Raw genomic sequence first — 24,633 nt, forward strand, 5'->3', positions numbered from 1 at the left:
TGTCCAGCAGGACCTCTGGGCAATTTGGGCACTGGTGGTTACCCTCTGTGCCCTGACCCATCTAGTCCTAGCCTCGAAGCCCATCCTGGTTCTTCTACTTCTCAGGCCTACCTGCTTCTGTCCTGATATCTCTGAAGACCCCGTCCTTGGCCATCTTCTCTTACCATCTGGACAATTTCCCTGGGTGATCTCTTGTGGCTTCGAGGATTCTTGTGGTTTTGAGCATACCACAAAACCTCAGAAAACTCACGTGTTTATGGTTCCGGCCCAGGCCGTTTCTCTGTTCCAGACTCAGATAGCTTGTGGCCTACATGATGGCTTTACAGGCTATCTCAAAAGCATTTCTGCCTCGGTATGAGCATATCTCAGCTTGAACTCACACACATCTGGTCCTCTTCTAGTGCCCCCAGATTCTGTGAATGATGCCACCCTACCCTAGCCACTCAGCCACTCCTGGGGAAGGCCTCCCTGATGAGCTCTTTCCCCACCCCAGTCAATTCAGACTTGGTTTCCTTTTTGAACCCTCCCTGGGCTGGCCCACTTTTCTCCTTGCGAACCACCATCCTGCCTTATGTCTCCCTGTGCTTGCTTTGGTGCCCTCACTCAGTTGTCCACACCAGAGTCAGACTAAGCTTATTAAAATGTACATGTGATTGTGCCATACTCTGCCTATAATCTTTTAAAATTTCCCTTTACTTAAAAAAAAAAAGAAAGATAAATTAAGACCATTAACTATAAAGAACAAACTGATGGTTATCAGAAGGGATGGGGGTAGGTGCATGGGTTAAGTAAGAGATGGGGATTAAGGAGAGCAGTTGTGATGAGTATCAGATGATGTATGTGGAATTATTGAATCACTATATTGCAAATGTGAGACTAGTATAACACTGTTAACTAACTAGGATTAAAATAAAAACAAAATTAAAGATGCACAAGTAAATAAAATTTCCCCGTGCTGTAGGACAAAGGTAAGACTTCTTAATGGTGACCTCAAGGCCTCATTTCAGAATGGCTGGTCCAGTCTCTTCTTGCACCCTCTTCCTCAGTTTCCCTGCTCTGCTCTGACTGGCTTTGCTTCTTTCCTTGCTTGCTGTTCTCCCTAAGGGGATTTTGTTCCATGTGTGCTCAGGGAATTCTTACTCTTCCTTGCAGATCTTCATCTAGTCATCCCTTCCCTAGGGAAGTTTTCTGTGACCTCCCTAACTAGGTCTTGTTTTGCAGATCCTAATCTCTACCATCTTCTCTCCTTGGTAGCTCTGTTAAACTAGCAATTTTATACAGACATGCTTAGCACCTGTTAGACACTTTTGATGTTTGCCAAATGGAGGACGTGTGGGGGTACGCAATATGATTGCTCAGGAGCCTCCATCTAAACATTATTGTTGTTGGGAATTTGCGTAGTATATAGGGGCACTGTGTACCCTCGTTCTGTTTCTCTGTTGGTGCTGTCAGGCAGGGCAAGAAGGAGCCACACAGGAGGGGATGGAGAGCCTAGAGAGAATAGCGAGAGGAGCATTGAAAAGGGGAGGTAGCTTCTGCTGCCCTACTTGCTTAGTTTCCCTTTCTGTCAGGGTTGAATCCGCTGTCTTAACTGACTCCACTGACAGACTAGACTCTCTCCTACTCTTCCATTTCCTATGCATGTTTTAGAGAATCTTTACAAATGTATTTTGGTTAGGGTCAATCATATGTCAGTAGTTCCTAGTTCTGTTCTAAACAGCTGACTCGGAGTCAGAAGGTGAAGTGGAAATGAAGGCCTAATGGAGGAGGAGGTGGATTGGGTCACCTGAACAATGGCTGTTTGCTCTGTGGTGTGAGTTGTTCAGTTCAGCAAGCACTCACCGGCGGCATGCCAGGAGCTGTGTTGGCTTCTGGGGATAGAAAGGTGAACAAATTCTGCAGCTGCCTGGCCGGGGAGCACATGGTGAGGTCAGCATGCGGTAATCAAGGTGAAAACCATATGAGAGGAACCCTTGACTTGGAGAAGGACGTCGCCCGGCCAGCCGAGGCAGGGGCTAGGTGGGGGAGCCCTGGGGACCAGGCTGGGTGGTGGCCTTGACCTAATTCCAGGACCCTTGCAATTGTGACCTGGGGAGGTTCTCAGCAGGGTGTGAGGATGGGCCTGTGTCACAGTGACGGCGGGGGCTGTCACTGAGTGCTGGTGAATGGAAGAGGATGGAGGACTGCCTGGGGCACAACAGAGAAAAAGGCATTGAGATGAGCTATTGCTGAGGAGGGGGTGGCTGAAGTGGTAGCACAGATCACACACTCTGACCCCAAACCAGCCAGACATGTTTGAATTTTATCAAAGTCACACTGAAGCACCCCCAATCAAACACAGAATTTCTGCAGCAAAATGTATGGATATCTGCAGTTAGGAATAGAAATAGACATTCCAAAGAGCCTCCCATCATTTTAGATTTTGCTGTCAGAGTGTTGCCAAATTTTGAAGAAGTGTTCAGTTTTCCCAGCATTTTTGACTTGTGGGAATTGTGGGTGAGGGGTTGTGGATTTGAAATGATAGCAAATGCTTATAGAGCGTCCACATGCTTATAGAGCTTCACATGCACTGACTCTTGTCCTCATAACAACCCTACTAGGATCGGTACCTGGAAGATCCCTTTGTAGAGGTGAAATGAGGGCACAGCCAAGGTCAGCGATTTGCCTGTAGTCACAGAGCTCACAACTCCTGGCTTTGTCGTCTGCATTCTTACCAGGCTGCTGACTTGTGAATGGGAGGTGAGGAGAGGGTTTGAAGGACCAGGTCTTTCTCCTACTCTTCAGTCACCTAGCACCTATAGCCAGCCTTCCCAAGTGCCCAGGAAGGTCAGAAGGGCAGGGAGGTGGGAGCCCTGTAGAGGTGGACTCAGATTCACCGAGGGCCCATGGGTACTCGTTTCCAGGATGCTGCATCTTGTGGTCTGGTTGGGCAGTGAGTTTTCCTCAAAAGCTGTAGGGGAAGTTACATGCAGTGCCAAGTAGAGCAGAGAGAGGAGGAGGTGAGATGGTGAGAGCCGCTGTGCGTAAGCTGCGATGTGGGCAGGCCGGGCTTTGAGAAATAAGGATTCTGTAAGGAGATTCTTCATGAGACTGTAGAGTGGGAAGATGACTGTTCTCTAATTTTCTTCCACCCGCTGCGCAAGATACATTGTTCTGGAACATCCCAGATGAACACTTTCTGCAGATCGCTGCCCACCTGGGGGCACTGAGTCCGTCACCCTGATAGTATTTGCTCACGTGTGTGCTAGTATCTCAGTGCCTTTGTGTGTGCATGTGTGAGTGTGTGAATATATATATATATATACATATATATATTTATATATATAAAATGTGCATTTTGTGCATATTTTGCATGCATTATATATCAGCAGGAATAATGAAACAACTGAATATCCCACTCAGTTTAAGAAATAGAACCTTATAGGGCGCCTGGGTGGCTTAGTTGGTTAAGCTCTGCCTTTGGCTTAGGCCATTATCCCAGGGTCCTGGGATCGAGTCCCACATCAGGCTCCCCTTGCACTGTGGAGCCTGCTTCTCCCTCTGCTTGCTGTTCCCCCTTCTTGTGCTCTCCCTCTCTCTGTCAAATAAATAAATAAAATCTTAAAAAAAAATAGAAACTTACTGTGTGTCTGCAAATTATATCTTTTCTCTTCCAGAGGTAACCACTGTCCTCAAGCTCCTTTTAATCATTTCCTTGCTTTTCTTTAAAGTTTTACCATGTGTATGTATGTGTTTGCAGATTGTATATTTATTATATATATATATATATTAGTTTTATTTATATTAGTTTATATTTTATTAGTTTATATTCTATATATTTAATACATATTACATAATATATATTAGTTTTGTTTAACTTTTTCGTCCTTATAAAACGAAGCATGTAGCAAGCTTTCTGGTGTGTTTTGCTCAGTGTATTTTTGGGATTCAGGGGTGTGTGTGGCTACAGTTCTTCATTTACTTTTTCTGTCGTGTTCTACTGCATCTGTTCCAGTGATGGCCATTTGGGCCGTCTCTGGTTTCTGCTATCACAGATAAACAGCGTTGGAGTGGGCATTCTTGTCCCGGTGTCCTTGTGCACAGGGACGGTAGTTCCACTAGAGCAGTGGTTATTTAGTAGGGTGGGAGGCATGAGGAGGGGAAAATGCGTGCGAAGGAGACAGGAAGACACTTTGCGTTGTCATACCTAGCAAGGGGGGGGTGCTACTGTATCTAACCGGTAGAGACCACCCATGCTGCTAAACATTCTATGATGCCCAGGACAGCCTCCCATCTCCTCCACCCCTCCCACACACTAAAGAATTGTTCAGCTTCAGGTGTCACTGCTAAGGCTGAGAACGCGGGCTCCAGAGAGATACCTGGGCTGAATTGCTGGTTTGGGTGTGTTCAGCTTTACTGGATACTAATGCATTGTTTACACTCCTTTTAAGCTGGTATAGCCACTCTGGAAAACATTATAGATATTTCTCAAAAAGTAAAAAATGGAACTCTACCTTATGACCCGCCAATTGCACTACTGGGTATTTCCCCAAAACCGAAGGGGCACATGCACCCCAATGTTTATACCAGCAATGTCCACAATAGCCAAACTGTGGAAAGAGCCCAGATGTCCATTGACAGATGAATGGATAAAGATGTAGTGGGGCACCTGGGTGGCTCAGTGGGTTAAAGCCTCTGCCTTCAGCTCAGGTCATGATCCCAGGGTCCCCGGATCCAGCCCCGCTTCTGGCTCTCTGCTCAGCAGGGGGCCTGCTTCCTCCTCTCTCTCTGTCTGCCTCTCTGCCTACTTGTGATCTCTGTCAAATAAATAAATAAAATCTTCAAAAAAAAAAAGATGTAGTATATATATACAATGGAATATTACTCAGCCATCAAAATATGAAATCTTACCATTTGAAACAACATGGATAGAACTAGAGGGTATTATGCTAAGTGAAGTAAGTCAATCAGGGAGAGACAATTATATGATTTCACTCATGTTGAATTTAGGAAACAAAACAGGATCATAGGGGAAGGGAGGGAAAAAAAATAAGACAAAATCAGAGAGGGAGAAAAACCGTGAGAGACTCTTAACTCTAGAAAACAGAGAGTTGCTGGAGGGGAGGTAAGTGAGAGGATGTGGTAACTGGGTGATGGGCATTAAGGAGGGCATGTGATGAAATGAGCATTTTTTTTTAATGCAACTGGTAAATTAATAAATCTACTTCTGAAACAAACAAACAAAATTGCCAACCTAGTCTATGTGAAATGGTATCTCAATTGTTTTTAAAATTTTTATTTCATGTATAGTAATGAGATTTTCATGTTTGTGTGCTGTTTGTATTTCCTTTGAGGAGTGCATCCTGATATCCTTTTGCCCATTTCCCTGTTGTGTTAATTGTGTTTTTCTTAATTGTTCCTGTGATTTCTTTTTATGTCTTAAGTTCTTTATATCTCCTAGATACTAATTCCTTATATCTGTTACAGATAACTCATTCTATTTATGAGTTTCTCCTGATGAACCAAAAAGTTCTTCATTTAAACGTGGTATAATTTATCGATCATTTTCTTATGGTTAGCTTTTTCTGCAGATAGATGTGGTTCCTGCCAGTTCCCCAGGTAGATGTGACTCCGTTTAGGACCACATCCAAGCAAGACTGCAACTGGATCACAGTTCTACTTCAAGGCCCACAGCTGGGACTAAGGTGAGCAGGTCTGCCTCCGGAGTCTTGGATCAGTGTGTCTCCTTCCGGTTCCCTGGGCTTCCTCTTAGACTATGGCAGAGAGAGGTTGAAACCAAGTCTCTGGGCCAAGTAAGGGTCTGTAGCAGACACTGCTGTTGGCAGGCCTAATGCTAGAGGCATGGAGAGTAGGGGATAGATGGAGATTGCTGGGTCCCTAGGTGAGAAGGACTAAGGGCAGGGCTAGAAACTTGGACACAGAGCTGCTTTGGGATCCATAGTCTAGTCCAAGGCTGGCAGGCCTGTCACTGGGGTGTGTACAGTGTGGTTCTTCCTGAGTTTCTTTGTCCATGCGACTGGTTGCAGGAGTAGGGCCAAGCAGGCCTGGAGCTGAGTCTCTAGAGAGTTGGGGCTACTTTTGGAGAGCTTGCCACCAGAGTCCTGGCCTCTCTTTTCAAAGAAGCGTTTCTTAGTCTTGGGGTTCACCCAGGTTTTGAAGCCTCCTACCTGGTTCCCAAAGCTCATACAAAAGCACTTTTTCCGTGGTTGGCTGCCAAATCATAGTGTAGGGAGACAAGCTGGGGCCTTTCCATTCTGCCATCTTACCGATATCACTGCTGTTTATTTAGGATAGACTCACCATGTCAGTTCTGCTGTTCAAGTCTCAGTAATTTTGTCTGCTGGATCGTTAATCTCTGGAAGAGTATATTGAAATCTGATATTATTGTGATAGATTTACTGGTGTCTACAGTTAATTTATATTTTGAAGTGGTTATTAAATGCATACAATTTAAAATTATTCTATCCTTTTAGTGAGTCAAAAACTCTTTCCCATGAAGTAACCTTCTTTTCCTCTGATAATGCTTCTCTTTATTTTTAATTATAAAAATTAACATAAAATAAAATGTACTGTCTTAACCACTTTTCAGTAGTGTTAAGTATGTTCACCTTGCTGTGCAGCCAATCTTCAGAATATTTTTGTCTTGCAACATTGAAACTCTGTCCCCGTTAAACATCGTCTTCCCATTTCCCGCTCCTCCCTCCACTGGTAACCACCATTCTACTTTCTGTTTCTATGAATTTAAGTACTGTAGAAACCTCATGTAAATAGAATCATATAGTGTTTGTCTTTTCATGACCGGTTCATACCATTTAGCGTGTCCTTAAGTTTCAGTGTAACTGACTAGATTTCCTTCCTTTTTAGGGGTGAATGATAGTCCACTGTAAGTATATACCACATTTTCTTCCATTCATCTTTAATGGACATTTGAGTTGCCCCCACCTCTTGGCTGTGATGAACAGTGCTGCTGTGAAGATGGATGTCTCTTGGAAACTCTGCTTTCAGTTCTTTTCACTGCATGCCCACAAGTAAGATTGCTGGATGATATGGTAGTTCTCTATTTTTAATTTTTTGAGGGACCAGCAGACTGTTTACATAATGGTTGCACCATTTTACATTCCTATCAGCAAAGCACAAGCGTTCTCATTTTCCATAGCCTCGCCAACATTTCTTATTTTCTTTTTAATAGTGATCATCCCAGTGGGTGTGAGGCGATACCTCATTGTGGTAGTGGTTTGCATTTTACTAATGATTAGTGATGTTGAACGTCATTTCATATGCTTATCGGCCATTTGTATATCTTCTTTGGAGAAATGTCTACACAGGTTCTTTGTCCGTGTTTTGATTGGGTCACTTATTTTTTTTGCTGTTGTTGGAGTTATTTGTGTATTAACTTCTTGTCAAATCATATGATTTGCAAATATTTTTCCCATTCCATTAGTTGTCTCTTCACTCTCTTGATTGTATCCTTTGATGCACGTTTAATATTTGCTTTTTTGCTGGTGCTTTGGTTTCATAGTCAAGAAATCATTGAGAGATCCAATATTCTGAATCTTTACGCTGTGTTATCTTTGAAGAATTTTATAATTTTAACTCTTATGTTTAGGTCTTTGTTTTTAAAATATTTTATTTACTTGTTTGACAGAAAGAGACACAGCGAGAGAGGGAACACAAGCAGTGGGAGTGGGAGAGGGAGAGCAGGCTTCCCACCCAACAGGGAGTCTGATGCGGGGCTGTATCCCAGGATCCTGGGACCATGACCTGAGCCAAAGGCAGATGCTTAAAAGTTAAGCCACCCAGGCACCCCTCATTTAGGTCTTTGATACATTTTGAGTTAATCTTTGTATATGATGTAAGAGCCCACCGTTATTCTTTTGCATGTAGATACCTAGTTTTTTTTTTTTTTTAATACCATTTGTTAAAGAGACTGTCCTTTCCCTATTGAGTAGTTTTTACATCCTTTTTGAAGATTACCTGACCATATATGTGAGGGTTTATTTCTGGCTCTGTTACAATTAACTGGTCTCTGTATCTGTCATTATACCAGTGTCACACTGTTTCAACTTCTTTAGCTTTGTAATACGTACTGAAATGAGGAAATGTGAATTCTCCTACTTTGTTCTTCCTTTCCAGAATTATTTTGGCTATTTGGAATATCTTGATACCAAATGATTTTAGGATGGCTTTTTCTATTTCTAGAAAAATATATATATATATCCCCAATATTTTGGGATTTTGATAGAGATTGCATTGAACCTGTAGATTACTTTGGGCAGTATCAAGGTCTTTGATGCTAAGTCTACAAACCCATGAACACAAGATATCTTTCTATTTTTGTGTATTTTTTTTAAAAAATTACTTTATGTTTTGTTGTTTTCAGTGTACAGTTCTTTCACCTCTTTGGTTAGGATTCTTCCTAAATATTTATTCTTTTCAATGCTGTGGTAAATGGAGTTGTGTTCTTAATTTCTACTTCAAGTTGTTCATTGTTAATGTATAGAAATGCAACTGATTTTTGATATGTTGATTTTGAGTTCTGCAACTTTGCTGAACTTGTTTATTCTGACTTTTTAAAAAAATCTTTACATGTAAGATCATGTTATCTGCAAATGGATAATTCTACTTCTTTCTTTCCAGTTTGGATGCCTTTTATTTCTTTTCCTTGCCTAATTGCTCTGGCTAAGACTTCTAGTACTACGTTTAATAGAAAGGCCAGAGGAAACAAGTTTATCTTGATCTTGTTTTTAAGAGGAAAAGCTTTCAGTCTTTCACTATTTTGTATATTAGCTATGATTTTTTTTCATATTTCATCTTTATTATGTTGAGTTGGTTTCCTTTTAGTCCTAGCTTATTAAGAGTTTTTTATCATAAAAGAGTGTTGAATCTTGTTAAATGTTTTTTCTGCATTTTTTGGTGTGAACATATGGCTTTTGCCTTTCATTCTGTTCACTTGGTATATTACATTGGTAGATTTTTTTATTCTCAAGTTGAACTATCCTTGCATTCCAGAAATAAATCCCACTTTGTTGTGGTATAGAATCCTTTCAATGTACTATTGAATTTACTTTGCTAATAATATTTTCTTGAGGATCAGTATTTGTCAAGGATACTGGTTTTTCGTTTTCTTCTAGTATCTTAATCTGGCTCAAGTATCAGGGTAATGCTGGCTCAGTTATTGTATTTTTCAGCTCCAGAATTTGCTTCTTTTTATTAATATTCTCATTTTATTCATGCATTTCCTGATTTTGTGTCTCTCCGTGTTCTCTTTTAGCTCATTGACTATCTTTAACAAATTGTTTTAAATTCTTCACCAAGAAATTCAGCAGTCTGACTTTCAGATCCATTTCTGGAGTTTTATTTTGTTTCTGTCGTTGGGCCATGTTTCCCAGTTTATTTGTATGCTCATGATCTGTTGTTGGGATTTGGCCATTCAAAAAACAAAACAAAACAAACAAACAAAAAAACCCAGTCTCCTCTCTCAATCTTTATAGCCTGTCTTTGTTCAGGGGAATACTTCACTAGTCAGCCCACCTAGAAGTTTCGAACCTCATCAACATTTTCTGTACTTTTAATTGTTTCAGTTACCATGAGTAGCTTGTCCCTAATTTCTTCTCAGAAGTGTATAATCTTTATCTCTCCCTGGCATCTGCATGTAAAACTGTAGAATTTCTGTAGCTCTAGTGTACTGTGACACCTGCCTTCATTTTCAGTAACCTCCAAACTGCTGCCATTCCCATCAGTGCTGCAAGTCTGATGAGGCAGAAATCTAGCCCTCAGGCAGCCCCCAGACAAGCTAGAATGTTGGACTCGTAGTCTGCTCTGATTTCCATCCTTAGGGAAGAGTCGCTGTGTTTACCCTAGTTGTCTCTTACTGATCTGACAGGGAGAGATCTGTCCGTGCACAAAATGCCATGAACTTTTCTATCCTTTTAAATGGAATACCATCTTATTTTTCTGTTGGCCTGGGTCCTACACCATTTCAAGTGGTCTCTAGAGTTCTCACAAAGGTATTCGTGTTCATATATTGTTGTTAACTTGCATTTCCATGGGGAATGAAGGCCTGGAGCTCAGCCACCATCTGCTGACAACACCTCTATATTTGTTTTTTGAATTTTCCTCACATTCCATTCTTTTCTTGTAATGTCTTTATCAGGCTTTGGTATTGGGGTAATGCTCATCTTATAAGTTTAGGGTGTTCCTTCCCTTTGTTTTTTTGTTTTTTTGGTTTTTTTTTGGATGAGTTTTAGAATAACTGGCATTAATTGTTCTTTAATTGCTTGGTAAAATTCACCAGTGAGTGCATTTGATGTTGGGTTTTTGCTCTTTGTTTTTGTCTTTTCGTTTTTGTTTGTTTTTTGGTTGGGAGAGTTGACATTACTGATTCAGTCTTTCTACTAGTAATTAGACTGTTCAAATGTTCTGTTTCTCCTGATTCAGTCTCAGTAGATTGTGTGTTTCTGAGAATTTATCAACTTGTTCTAGGTTGTCCAGTTTATAGGCGTATAATCAATAATCATTCATTGTAGCCTCTATGATCCTTTGTTTCTGTGGTATCAGTTAGTTTCTCCTCTTTCGTTTATAATTTTGTTGATTTGGGTTCTCTCTATTTCTTGGATACTGTAGCTAGAAATTTGTCAATTTTGTTCATCTTTTCAAAAAACTAATTCTTAGTTTTGTTAAGCTTACCAATTATTTTTCTGTTCTCTCTTTTGCTTATTTTTGCTCCAGTCTTTTAATCCCTTTCTGCTGCTAACTTTGGGCTTAGGTTATTCTTTTTTTAAATATTTTAATTTAATTTTAAAATCCAGTATAGTTAATATACATGTTATATTAGTTTCAGGTGTACAATATAGTCATTTAGCAGTTCCATACATCACCCTGTGCTCATCGTAAGTCCAGTCCTTAATCCCCATCACCTATTTTACCCATCCCCAACCCACCTCCCCTCTGATAGCCATCAGTTTGTTCTCTATAATTAAGAGTCATTTCTTGGTTTCTCCCTCTCTCTCTTTTTCTTTCTTTGCCCATTTTTTTTCTTAAATTGCACATATGGATGAAATCATATGGTATTTGTCTTTATCTGACTCAATTCACTTAGCATTATATTCTCTGACTCCATCCATGTCTTTGCAAATGGGAAGGTTTCATTTTTTATGGCTGAATAATATTCCATTACATATATAAATATAAATATATATGCATATATATATACACACACCACTTCTTCTTTATCCATTCATCTGTTCTTTTTATAGTTCCTTGAGGTATAAAGTTAAGTTTTTTATTTGGGATCATTCTGGGTTTTTTTTTTTTTTTTTTATGTATGTGTTTATAGCATTAAGCTTCTCTCCTAGAAATCTTTTGCTGCAACCTAAATGTTTTGGTATGTTGTGTTTCCCTTTTCATTTGTTTCAGATACTATTTATTAATTTTATGTATTTGAGAAAGAGAGCACACGAGTTGCAGGGGCGGGGGAGGGGGCAGAAAGAAAGGGAGAGAGAGAATCTTAAGGTACTTTATAACTTCCCCTTTAATTTTTTCTTTGATCCCTTGGTTGTTAAGAAGATGCTGTTTCATAGTTAGTTCTTTATATATCTTAGACTTCATTATCTAATATAGTGGCCACTGGCCAAAGCACATGTGACTATTTTCATTGAAATTAACTAAAATTACATAAAATTAAAAATTCATTTTCTTAGTCACACTAACCATATATATCAGGTGTTTAATAACCACATGTGGCTCATGGCTACCATATTGGGCAGCATTGGTAGAAAATATTTCCATTATTACAATAGGTTCTATTGGTAGTCTTTTTTTTTTTTTTAAAGATTTTATTTATCTTTTTGACAGACAGAGACCACAAGTAGGCAGAGAGGCAGGCAGAGAGAGAGAGAGAGGAGGAGGAAGCAGGCCTCTCGTTGAGCAGAGAGCCCGATGCCGGGCTCCATCCCAGGACCCCAGGATCACGACCCGAGCCGAAGGCAGAGGCTTTAACCCACTGAGCCACCCAGGTGCCCCTCTATTGGTAGTCTTGATAGAGAATAATAGTTGTCAACCAGGTGCAGTTTTGTCCCCTATGGGACACATGGCAATGTTTAGATACATAACTGAATTCCACAAGTAGGGGATTGGTGTTCTACTGGTATCTAGTGGGTAGAGGCCTGGAAAACTACTAAACATCCCATAATACACAGGATAGCCCCCCACAACAAAGACTCACCCAACCCACATGCCAATAGCTCTGATGGTGAACACTGTGCCCTATAATATATTTTGGTGTGAAGTAGAGAGCTCATTGTTTTTCCCCCCAATTAGCCAGTTGACAACACCATCTCCTGTGTGTACTGAATCCATCCCCCTCTGGTTGCTGGTGAACCTTAAGCTAGAGATGTTTCTTCCTCTAAAGTGTGGAGAAGGTCCTGTTGCCTTGCTAATTAAGATACAATTTTTTTAAAAGATTTTATTTATTTATTTGACAGATAGAGATCACAGGTAGGCAGAGAGAGACAGAGAAGCAGGCTCCCCACTGGGCAGAGAGCCCGATGCAGGACTCGCTCCCAGGACCCTGGGATCATGACCTGAGCTAAAGGCAGAGGCTTTAACCCACTGAGCCACGCAGGCACCCCAAGATACGATTTTTTTAAAAATCAACTTCTGTTGTCTTACAGGTTCTTTGACTGCACATATAGATAACTCTATGTTTCCAGTTCATCATGGCTTCAACTTCAAGGTAAGTGTGTTTGATGAAAGGCTTTATGCAAGTAATTACTCCTCTCTTTTTGGAAGGCCAAGCCCATGACATTTTTAGCTCTTGGCCCTGCTGGCCTCACTAAGCATTTGGTGTCTAGGAAGGAAAAAGGAGGAAGAGGGAAGAGAAAAGGGAGATTGGAGACAAGATGAGACAGAACAAGGTAGTGTATGCGGTATGGGTGTGGTTCTGTAGCTCCAGTGTCCACCTTGTATCTAAAAATGTGATTTTCTTTCCTCTCCTTTTTTAATTTTTTTAAGATTTATTTATTTTTTGAGTGAGAGAAAGCAAAGGCAGGAGGGGCAGAGGGAATGGGAGAGCACACTCCAGGCTGACCACAGAGCCGGATGTGGGGCTCATTCTCACAACCCTGAGATCAGGACCCAAACTAAATCCAACAGTTGGTTGCTTAACTGACTGCACCACCCTGGCACTCCTTCCTCACCTTTTAATCCACAAAATGGTTGCTGTTGGACTGCCTTAGTGCCTGTAAGCTTTGCCACTCGACAAGTCTTCCCCCCTCCCAAGTTTTTATTTAAATTTTAGGTAGTTAAGGGGCACCTGGGTGGCTCAGTGGGTTAAGCCTCTGCCTTCAGCTCAGGTCATGATCTCAGGGTCCTGGGATCAAGCCCCACATTGGGCTTTCTACTCAGCAGGGAGTCTGCTTTCCTTTCTCTCTCTGCCTGCCTCTCTGTCTATGTGTGATTTCTGTCTCTGTCAAATAAATAAATAAAATCTTTAAATTTTAGGTAGTTAACATATACTATAATATTGGCTCAGGACTAGAATTCAGTGATTCATCACTTAAATATAACACCCACTGCTCCTCACAAGTGCCCTCCTTAATACCCATCACCCAGTTACCCCATCCCCTGCCCACCTCCCCTCCAGCAAGCCTGTTTGTTCTCTATAATAAAAAATCTCTTGTGGTATATTTCCCACTCTTTTTTTTAGTTCCTTCCCCTGTGTTCATCTGGGTGGTGTTTTTTTTTTTTTTTTTCCTTAAAGTCCGTATATGAGTGAAATCATATGGTATTTGTCTTTCTCTGACTGACTTTGCTTCGCATACATAATCCCCTATCGTTCCATCCACATTTTTACAAATGAGAAGACATCATTCTTTTTGATGGCTGAGTATTATTCCATTACACACACCCCATCTTTATCCATTCATCAGTCCATAAATATTTGGATTCTTCATAGTTTTGCTATTGTTGATAGTGCTGCTATAAATATTGGGGTTCATGTTGCCCCTTCAACCAGTATTTTTGTATCCTTTGGGTATATTTACCTAGTAGTTTGTATACTTACCTAGTAGTATAATTGCTGGATCATAGGGTAGTTTTATTTTTCACTCTTTGAGGAACCTCCATACTATCTTCCAGAGGGGCTGCACCAATTTGCCTTCCCACCAGTAGTGCAAGAGGGTTCCCCTTTCTCTGCATCCTTGCCAACATCTGTTCCTGGTGTTGTTAATTTTAACCATTATGACAGATGTGAATAGTATCTCATCATGATTTTGATTTGTATTTCCTTGATGTTGAGTGATGTTGAGCATCTTTTCATGTGTTTGTTAGCCAGCTGGATGCCTTCTTTGGAAGAATGTCTATTCACGTCTTCTGCCCCATTTCTTAACTGGATTATTTGATTTTGTGGTATTGAGTTTGATAAGTTCTTTATAGATTTTGGGTACTAACCCTTTATCAGCTATGTCATTTATAGACATTTTCTCCCATCTCCATAGGTTACCTTTAAGCTTTATGGATTGTTTCCTTCACTGTGCATAAGCTTTTGATCTTAATGAAGACCCAGTAGTTCATTTTTGCTTTTGTTTCTCTTGCCTTTGGAGATGTGTCTAGAAAGAAGTTGCTACGGCCCAGGTCAAAGAGATTGCTGCCTGTGTTTTCCTATAGGATTTTGATGGATTCCTGTCTCACATTGAGATCTTTTATCCATTTTGAGTTTATTTTTGTGTATGGTGTAAGAAAGTGGCTCAATTTTATTCTTCTCCTTGTGGCTGTCCAATTTTTCCAACACCATTTGTTGAAGAGACTTTCTTTTTTCCATTGGATATTCTTTCCTACTTTGTCAAAATTAGTTGACCATATAGGGCTACATCCATTTCTGGGTTCTCTCTTGTGCTCCTTGATCTGTGTGTTTGCTTTTGTGCAAGTATCATACTGTCTTGATGATTACTGCTTTGTAATATAGTTTAAAGTCCAAAATTGTGATGCCTCCAGCTTTGGTTTTGTTTTTCACGATTGCTTTGGCTATTTGGGGTCTATTGTGGTTCCATACAAATTTTACTATTGTTTGTTCTAGCTCTGTGAAAACTACCTCTGGTATTTTGATGGAGATTGCATTAAATGTATTGTTTGCTCTGGGTAGTATAGACATTTTCCCATTTGTTCTTCTAATCCATGAGCATGGAATGTTTTCCCATTTCTTTGTGTCTTCCTCAATTTCTTTCATAAGTGTTCTATAGTTCAGAGTTACAGATCTTTAACCTCTTTGGTTAGGTTTATTCCTAGGTATCTGATTGTTTCGGTGCAGTTGTAAATGGGATCGATTCCTTGATTTCTCTTTCTGCTGCTTCATTATTGGTATATAGAAATGCAAAAGATTTCTACATCAATTTTATATCCTGTAACTTTGCTGAATTTATCAGTTCCAGCATTTATTTTCCTGGAGTCTTTTGGGTTTCCTAAATAGAGGATCATGTTGTCTGCAAATAGTGAAAGTTTGACTTCTTTGCAGATTTGAATGCCTTTTATTTGTTTTTGTTGTCTGATTGCTGAGGCTAGGACTTCCGGTACTATTTTAAATAATAGTGGTGAGAGTGGACGTCCCTGTTTTGTTCCTGACCCTGGAGGAAAAGCTCTATTTGTCCCCACTGAGGATATTAGTTGAGTCTTTCATACTTGGCCTTTATGATGTTGAGGTATGTTCCCTCTATCCCAACTTTGTGGAGGGTTTTTATCAAGAATGGATGTTGTACTTTGTCAAATTTTTTTTTCCATCTATTGAGATGGAAAATATTCCATCTGTTTCCATCTATTGAGAGGACCAGACCTTTACTTCATTAATGTGGTGTATCATGTTGAATGCTTTGTGGCTATCAGACAATCCTTGTAGCCCAGGAGTAAATCTCACATGATTGTGCTGAATGATTCTTTTAGTGTAGTGTTGGATTCAGTTTCCTAGTATGTTGAGAATTTTTCTGTCCATGTTCATCAGGGATATTGGCCTCACTGGGATCTTTCTCTGGTTTTGTAATCAAGATAATGCTTGCCTCATAGATGATTTGGGGAGGTTTTCTTCCATTTCTATTTTTTTGGAACAATTTGGGAAGAATAGGTATTAACTCTTCCTTAAATGTTTGGTAGAATTTCCTTGAGAAACCATCTAGCTCTGACTTTCATTTGTTGGAGATTTTTGATTACTGATTTAATTTATTTGCTGGTTATGGGTCTGTTCACATTTTCTATTTCTTCCTGATTCACTTTTGGTGTTCATATGTTTCTAGGAATTTATCCATTTCTTCCAGATTGTCCAATTTTTGGCATATTAGTATTCATAATATTCTCATAATTGTTTGTACTTCTGTGGTATTAGTTGTGATCTCTCCTCTGGTATTAGTTGTGATCTCTCCTCTTGCATTCGTGATTTTATTTTTTTGGGTCCTTTCTCTCTCTCTCTCTCTCTCTCTGTCTCTCTCTTTTGTGGTAAGTCTGGCTGGGGTTTTATCAATCTTATTAATTCTTTCAAAGAATCAGCTCCTAGTTTCACTGATCTGTTCTGGGTTTTTTTGTTCTTATATCATTTGTTTCTACTCTGATCTTTATTATTTCCCTTCTTCTGCTTCCTTTAGTCATTATTTACTGTTCCTTTTCTAGCTCCTTTAGGTATAAGGTTAGATTGTATATTTGGGACTTTACTTGCTTCTTGAGGTAGGCCTGTGTTGCAGTATACTTCTCTCTTAGGACTGCTTATGCTACATGCCAAAATTTTTGGATTGTCCTGTTTACATTTTAATTTGCTTTCTTGTAGTTTCTTTAATTTCTTTAATTTTTTTATTAACCCATTCATTCTTCTTTTTTTTTTTTTAACCCATTCATTATTATGGTGTTCTTTAACCTCTGTGTATATGTGGTTTTTCCATACATTTTGTTGTGGTAGACTTCAACTTTCATAGCGTTGTGGTGAGAAAATATGTGTGGTATGATCTCAGTCTTTTTGTATTTGTTGAGGCTGTATTTGTAACCCAGCATGTGATCTCTTCTGGAGAATGTTCCATTTGCACTCAAAAAGAATGTATATTCTGATGCTTTTGGAAGAAATGTTTGGAATATATCTGTTACGTCTATCTGATCCAGTTTGTTATTTAAAGCCATTGTTTCCTTGTTGATTTCCTGCTCAGATAATCTGTCTATTGTTATAAATGGGCTGTTAAAAGTCCCTTAATATTACTGTACTATTATTGATTTTTTTTAAAGATTATTTATTTATTTATTTATTTGACAGAGAGACAGAGATCACAAGTAGGCGGAGAGGCAGGCAGAGAGAGAGGGGGAAGCAGGCTCCCTGCCAAGCAGAGAGCCCGACACGGGGCTCGATCCCAGGACCCTGAGATCATGTCCTGAGCTGAAGACAGAGGCTTTAACCCACTGAGCCACCCAGGCGCCCCTATTATTGATTATTTTGGTTAAATTTGTTATTAATTGATTTTTATATTTGGGTACTCCAGTTTGGGGGGCATAAATATGTATAGTTACTAGATGTTCTTGTTGATAAGACCCCTTTATAATAGTGTCCTTTTTCATCTCTTGTTACAGTCTTTAGTTTAAAATCTAGCTTGTCTCATATAAGTATGGTAACACCGGCTTTCTTTTGATGTCCATCAGCATGATAGATGGTTCTCCATCCCCTCACTTTCAATCTACAAGTGTCTTTAGGTCTAAAGTGAGTTTCTTATAGGCAGCATAGAGATGGATATTGTTTTCTATCCATTCTGATACTTTGTGTCTATTGATGGGAGCATTTAGTTTGTTTACATTCAGAGTGAGTATTGATAGATATGAATTTAGTGCCATTGTGTTACTCGTGAAGTCACTGTTCCTATAGATTTTCTCTGTTTCTTACCTGTTTTTGTTGCTTGTGCTTTTTATTTCCTTCTCAAAGGGTCCCTTTTAATATTTCTTGCAGAGCTGATTTAGTGGTCATGAACTCCTTTAGCTTTTATTTGTCTGAAAAACCCTTTCTCTCTCCTTCTATTCTAAATGACAGTTTTGCTGGATAAAGTATTTTTGGCTGCATATTTTTCCCATTGAGCACATTGAATATATCATGCATCTCTCTTCTGGCCTGTTACGTTTCTGTGGGTAGATATGCTGCTAACCTTGTATGTTTTCCCTTGTAATTTAGGGATTTCTTTTCCCTTGCTGCTCTCAGGATGTTTTCCTTATCTCTCTGTTTTGCAGATTTTACTACACTATATCTTGGTGTTGCCCTGCTTTTGTCAATTTTGGTCCAAGTTCTCTGTGCCTCTTGGATTTGGATATCTGTTTCCTCACCAGATTAGGGAGGTTTTTCAGCTATAATTTCCTCAAGTAAACCTTCTTCCCTCTTTCTCTAATTCTTCTGGGACTCCTATGATATGAATGTTGTGTGCTTTATGATGTCACTGCATTCAATAAGTCTACATTTGTCATCTAGTATTTTTCTTCCCCTCTTTTCAGCTTAATTATTTTCTATAATTTTATTTTTTGTATCATTTATTCTTCTGCTTCTTCCATCCTTGTGGTCATTATATCTAATTGGTTTTGCATCTCAGTTATAGTATTTTTTTATTTCAGACTGACTAGTGTTTAGGTCTTACCTCTGTGGTGTAAAGTATTCTTTGTTGTCTTTTATACCTTTCTCAGGCCCATCTAGTATCCTGATGATTGTTGTTTTAAAATCTGGGTCAGGCGTATTACTTATATCTGTTTTGAATAGGTCCCTGGCTGTGACTTTTTCTTGTTCTTTCTTTTGGTATGAATTCTTCCCTCTTGGCATTTTTGCCTCAGTCTCTGTCTTCCATGTGTTAGGAAAGCCTTTATGTTTCCTCCTCATGGGAGTAATGACTACATTAAGAAGTCATTTAAAAAAAAAAAGAAAGAAAGAAAGAAATCACATACTGACCAGGGCCTGGCCCTTCAGGAAGTGTTTCCGGTGTGTGCTTTGTGCACTCTGCTGCTTTTTTTTTTGTTTTTTTGTTTTTAAAGATTTTATTTATTTATATGACAGCGAGATCACAAGTAGGCAGAGAGGCAGAGAGAGAGAGGGGAAGCAGGCTCCCTGCTGAGCAGAGAGCCCGATGCGGGGCTCGATCCCAGGACCCCGAGATCATGACCTGAGCTGAAGGCAGAGGCTTAACTCACTGAGCCACCCAGGCACCCCTGCTGCTGTGTTTTGACCGCTTTTTCCCTCAGTTCAGTTCTCTACAATGTTTAACCCTACTTTCAATGAGGAGTGTTTGACCCTTGTCCAGTGTGAGGTGAGTCTGAACCAGGTATGCTGTGGTCTTCCTGTTAAAAAGGCTAGATTCCGGGGTGACTAGATGGCTCAGTTGATTAAGTGGCTGCCTTCAGCTCAGGTCAGGATCCCAGGGTCCTGGGGTCGAGCCCCACATCAGATTCCCTGCTCAGCGGGGAGTTTACTTCTCCCTCTGCCCCTCCCCCTGCTCCTGCTCCCCTTCCCCTCGAATAAGTAAATAAAATCTTGAAAAAACAGACAAAAGGCTGGATCCGGTATCCACTAGAGCTGGTTTTGTTTTAATCTATGTTTGGTAGACTTGGGTGTGGGGAGTTTGCACTGGTTTTCTGGGAGAGAGGCCCAGCCCCTCTTCTGGTTCTCCATCACACTTGCCCTAGGGAAAAAACACCTAGAGCTTAGGAGAGTGTGTCAAGCCTCCACTGTGTGCGCTGTACTGCTCACTGAAGTCCGTCAGTGCTGACTGGGGCAGATGGCGGCACATAAAAATGGCGTCACCCCACTCTTTGTTCCCTGGAGATGGGAGATCGTGCTCACTGCTATTCAGGAAGCTCTCACAGACGAGGGAACAAATCTCCCCTCATTTGTCCCTGGCTTCCCTCACATCCCTGCCTTCACCCTGTGTCTGAGCTGTTTGCCCACCCAGTAGCCATCTCATGCATGCTGGCTGGGTTTCAAAACTCCACATTTTCAGGATCTAGTGTAGCATGGACCTGCACTAATCCTCCAGGGGAGCGTCTAGCCACACTGTGGCTGGTGCCACTTCGTCCGTGAAGAACAGTCACCCAAACGTGCAGGGACTTGGAGTTCATGGTAAAATGCAACACAAAAGCCAGTGCCCAGGTTAGCTGTACTCAGAAGCTGCCTCTGCTCCTCTGTTCATGGGCAGGGCAGCTCACTGGTGTTGCTGGCTGTTTTGTCCCTGGAGAGGCAGTGCCACCTCTCCCAAATGCACTCCAAAAAGACTACTCCTGGGTTTCTGCCCTCCTTCTCCATAGGAGCACCTCTCTGCTGGCCAGGCTCCAGCCTTGGTGAGGGTGTGAACTCCTAATACTTCAGACTTTGAGTTCCACTGCTTCTAAGAACTTGCTATAATCAGCCCCACTCGTTTTTTCCCTCAGTGGTTTTGGGGAAATGTTTTTCTTGTGCAGTGCCCTCCACATGTACTCTCTCACATACTCTCTCTCCTATCTCCCTGATCAGGGCTCCTTCCCCTCCCTACCACCCACGATTCTTTGCTCTCCCAAATCCTGTCTCCATATTTCCTACCTTCCACAGTGTAGCCTCTTTTCTCCCTCTAGTTGTGCACTTTGTTTTTTTCCGTCCTCAGATTGATTTCTTGGGTGTTCAGAATGATTTGATATTTATCTAGCTGTGTTCCAGGGACAAGGAAAGCATAGGGTCCCCCTACTACTCCTTCATCTTTATCCCTCTCCCCTTCTCCAGGAGTCTGAAGAGCCATGTGCAGAGGGTATCTGGTGGGCAGGGCTGCAAACAGCAGCTCCGGTAGTGAGACTGGTGGGAAGCCTGGATCTGCTGCTACAAACCAGGAGAGGCTAGGGGACTTGTGTCAATGGCTACTGTCCCCCAAGAACCGCTGTCCGAGGTCCCTGGGACCTGGGGCTTCAGTTTTTCTCTCCCTTCCTGGCCACACAGACATGAGAAGTACCTTACTTCCCCTGAGGTCACACCTCCTGTACCCTGGCTTCGAGCACAGAGGCTGATGGAGTCAGTGTCCAGGATGTGAGTTTGGAGTGAGTCTCTAATGCGGTTTGAACTCCAAAGTCCAAGGGCAGGTCTGCAGAGAAGTCACTTCTGTGGTAAAGCCTGTGTCCTCCCTCTGGTTGAAATTCTTCTCATGAGGAGGTTGGGCCAGAGTGGCACAGGGCAGCCTTAGTGCCCACCTTCCCTGCCCTGTCCACTCTCACAGCCGCAGTGATAGGCCTCACTGCCCTGCTCCGTCCACTCTAGAGGGCTTCCCGTGATAGCTGAACACAACAGAGTGTCCTGATGAGGGCCTCTAGAGCTCTGCTCTCCTCCTCTTCTTACCTCTGAAGCCTTCTTGCTGTTTACAGAGAGCAAGTGCCTTCAGGCTCAGGGTCTTGTACTTGTAGTTCTTTCTCTGTGCCTGAGATGCCCTGTCTCTACTGTCTGTAAGCCTCACTCTCTTTTTCAGGCCTCCACGTTGTGAGCCTTCACTCATCATCCATGTAAAATAGCAACTCCAGTCCTCCTCTTCCGCTATATTCTCTGTCCCTTATCCAGGATGCCCCTTTCATGGCCTGGTGCCATCCTGCATAGCTACTTGTTTGTTGAACCGTCCTCTTCCTCCTCCAGTTAGAACAGTTGCTGTGCAGGTCAGGAGGGGAGTGTGTCCACTGCCTGTCCCTGGGAAGTGCCTCCTCATGGTTGCTGCTCATGAAATACAAGTGTCTCTTGGCATCCGATTAGTTCCCACCTGTGCAGGGAGAATCAGGATAGCAGGGGTTTCCATGTTTCCTGAGTCTGTTTGGCTTCTGAATTGCAGCTAGGAGATAGTAAGTTGTCTGATGTCGAGGGAGCCATCTGAAAATCTGAATTGCTCAGGTCCTGTACTGGGGTAGTGGGAGTTCCAGTAGGGAGAGTTTGAGAACTTGGGAAACAGGAACTTGTAACTGCTAACTTAATAAGGGAAAGGCAAGACCCAGGTCAGACGGAGGGATGAAAGGAGAGCTCCTGGGGCCACTGAGTCAGAGGACATCAGTGGGTGTGACTTGCATAGCCCAGGCTCCTGGGGGTGGTCACTGTTACCTGGGAGATGACCGTGGTTCCTGAATTTATCCATAGAGGCTATCCTCTATTCAAAACACTGAGCATAACAAATAACATGGAGGACAAGGGGAGATGGAGGGGAGGAGGGAGTTGAGGGAAATTGGAAGGGGAGGTGAACCATGAGAGACTATGGACTCTGAAAAACAACCTGAGGGTTTTGAAGGGGCAGGGGGTGGGAGGTCGGGGGAACCAGGTGGTGGGTATTAGGGAGGGCACGGATTGCATGGAGCACTGAGTGTGGTGCAAAAACAATGAATACTGTTACGCTGAAAAGAAATAAAAAATTAAAAAAAATAAACCACACACACTTTAAGAAGGAAAGAACCGAATGTCTCTTTAGAATGCTTCCCCTTGAAATACATTTGTGCTTGAAAGAGTAGTGTGTGCTGGTCTGAAAAATCCCCTTACCTGGCCCTGGGCCTGGTGGTGCTGGGTCTGGGATGCTGTTGAGGCTTGGGACTCTGTGGAGGGAGCGCCGTCCTCTCAGGCAGTCCTTGAACAGAGTTTTCTGCTGACGCATTGTCTCTGCTCCACATTTTGTTTGCTGTCGTTGCAGCAGCTTCACTGTTGGGAGTGGAGCCAGTTCAAAGCCAAAGTCTACAAAGCTGCTGGAGGTCCTGAATGCACTGGAGGAGGATGAGTGCGGCCACAGCCGGGAGGAGATCTTTATTGCACCTCCAGACAATGCCTCAGGGGACTTCACTGACGAGGACTCCGGTGATGAAGATGGCCGGCGAGGCTCCCACCTGCCAGGCAGCATCCTGCATGCCTTTGTGGTGCCCGAGGATTCTGGCACCGAGGAGGAGGAGGACCTGCCGCCGGCCACGAAGCGGCAGAAGGCCATGGTGGAGCCTCAGCGTATTTGGACGAAAAGAGATATCCGACCCGACTTCAGCAGTTGGACTGCATCGGATCCTCACATAGAGGATCTCAGAAGCCAGGAACTGAGTCCTGTCGGCCTCTTTGAGTTGTTCTTTGATGAAGGGACAATTAATTTCATTGTTAATGAAACCAATCGTTATGCTTGGCAGAAAAATGTCAACCTTGGGCTCACAGCCCAGGAATTAAAGTGTGTTTTGGGCATTTTGATTTTAAGTGGGTATATATCCTACCCGAGGAGAAGGATGTTTTGGGAAACATCCCCCGATTCACATCATCATCTTGTGGCTGATGCAATTAGAAGGGACAGATTTGAACTGATCTTCTCATACCTGCATTTTGCAGATAACACTGAGCTGGATGAAAGTGACAGGTTTGCCAAAGTCAGACCTCTCATTGTCCGGATGAATCGCAATTTCCAGAAGCACGCACCCCTGGAAGAGTTCTACAGCTTCGGAGAGTCCATGTGTGAGTACTTCGGGCACCGGGGATCCAAGCAGCTGCGTGCCGGGAAGCCCACGCGGCTGGGCTACAAGATCTGGTGTGGGACAACCAGCAGGGGCTACCTGGTGTGGTTTGAGCCCTCCCAGGGCACGCTGTTCACCAAATCGCACAGGGGCCTGGACCTCGGAGGAAGTATGGTGGTCAAGTTCGTGGACGCGCTGCAGGAGCGTGGCTGTCTGCCATACCACATATTCTTTGACAAGGTTTTTACAAGTGTCAAACTCATGTCCATTTTGAGGAAAAAGGGGGTGAAGGCCACAGGAACTGTTCGTGAGTACAGGACTGAGAGATGTCCCCTCAAAGATCCCAAAGAACTGAAGAAAATGAAGAGGGGCTCGTTTGATTATAAAGTTGATGAGAGCGAGGAGATTATCGTGTGCCGCTGGCATGATAGCAGCGTGGTCAACATCTGCTCCAATGCCGTGGGTATAGAGCCCGTGGGGCTCACTGGCCACCATGCGGGAGCAGCCAAGACGCGGACCCAGGTCCATCAGCCCTCCCTGGTGAAGCTGTACCAGGAGAAGGTGGGGGGTGTCAGTCGGATGGACCAGAATATTGCCAAGTACAAGGTGAAGATCCGTGGCATGAAGTGGTACTCGAGCTTCATCGGCTACGTCATCGATGCCGCCCTCAATAATGCCTGGCAGCTGCACAGGATCTGCAGCCACGACGCTCAGGTGGACCTCCTGGCCTTCCGGAGGTACGTGGCCTGCGTGTACCTAGAGAGCAATGCTGACATGTCCTCGCAGGGGCGGCGAAGCAGGCGGCTGGAAACTGAGAGCCGCTTTGACATGATTGGGCACTGGATAGTCCACCAGGACAAGAGGACCCGGTGTGCCCTCTGCCACTCGCAGACCAACACCCGCTGCGAGAAGTGCCAGAAGGGTGTCCACGCCAAGTGCTTCAGGGAATACCACATCCGGTGATGCACGGTGGGCAGAGGGAGCCCTCTGGAAGCTTGGCTCGTGAGATGCCCACAGCCAGTTACATACAGTACGTGGAGCACTGGGTTTTGCATTGGAAAAGAGACCTGAATCCCTAATGATGTGCTTTTGTATCCCCCCCACCATGTCCGTTACAGTTATATTTTTGTTGTCTTCTGTGATGCCTACATGTAACATAAGTTACTGTTTATATTGATAATTATAGGTGTT

At 42.4% G+C, this 24,633-nt stretch overlaps 1 protein-coding gene across 1 annotated transcript; it reads left to right on the top strand.

Annotated features, from left to right (window-relative positions):
* Nucleotides 1-1,849: 1,849 nt before the first annotated feature.
* Nucleotides 1,850-24,405, top strand: PGBD2 (piggyBac transposable element derived 2; the record flags this gene model as incomplete). The annotated part of the gene is made up of 2 exons (XM_080803276.1): nt 1,850-2,019; nt 22,653-24,405. 2 exons carry the CDS (start codon nt 1,850-1,852, stop codon nt 24,403-24,405), a joined length of 1,923 nt encoding a protein of 640 aa, XP_080659402.1.
* Nucleotides 24,406-24,633: the final 228 nt, after the last annotated feature.

Source organism: Martes martes, assembly GCF_963455335.1.
Source record: "Martes martes genome assembly, chromosome: 5".
Classification (NCBI taxonomy): Eukaryota; Metazoa; Chordata; class Mammalia; order Carnivora; family Mustelidae; genus Martes; species Martes martes.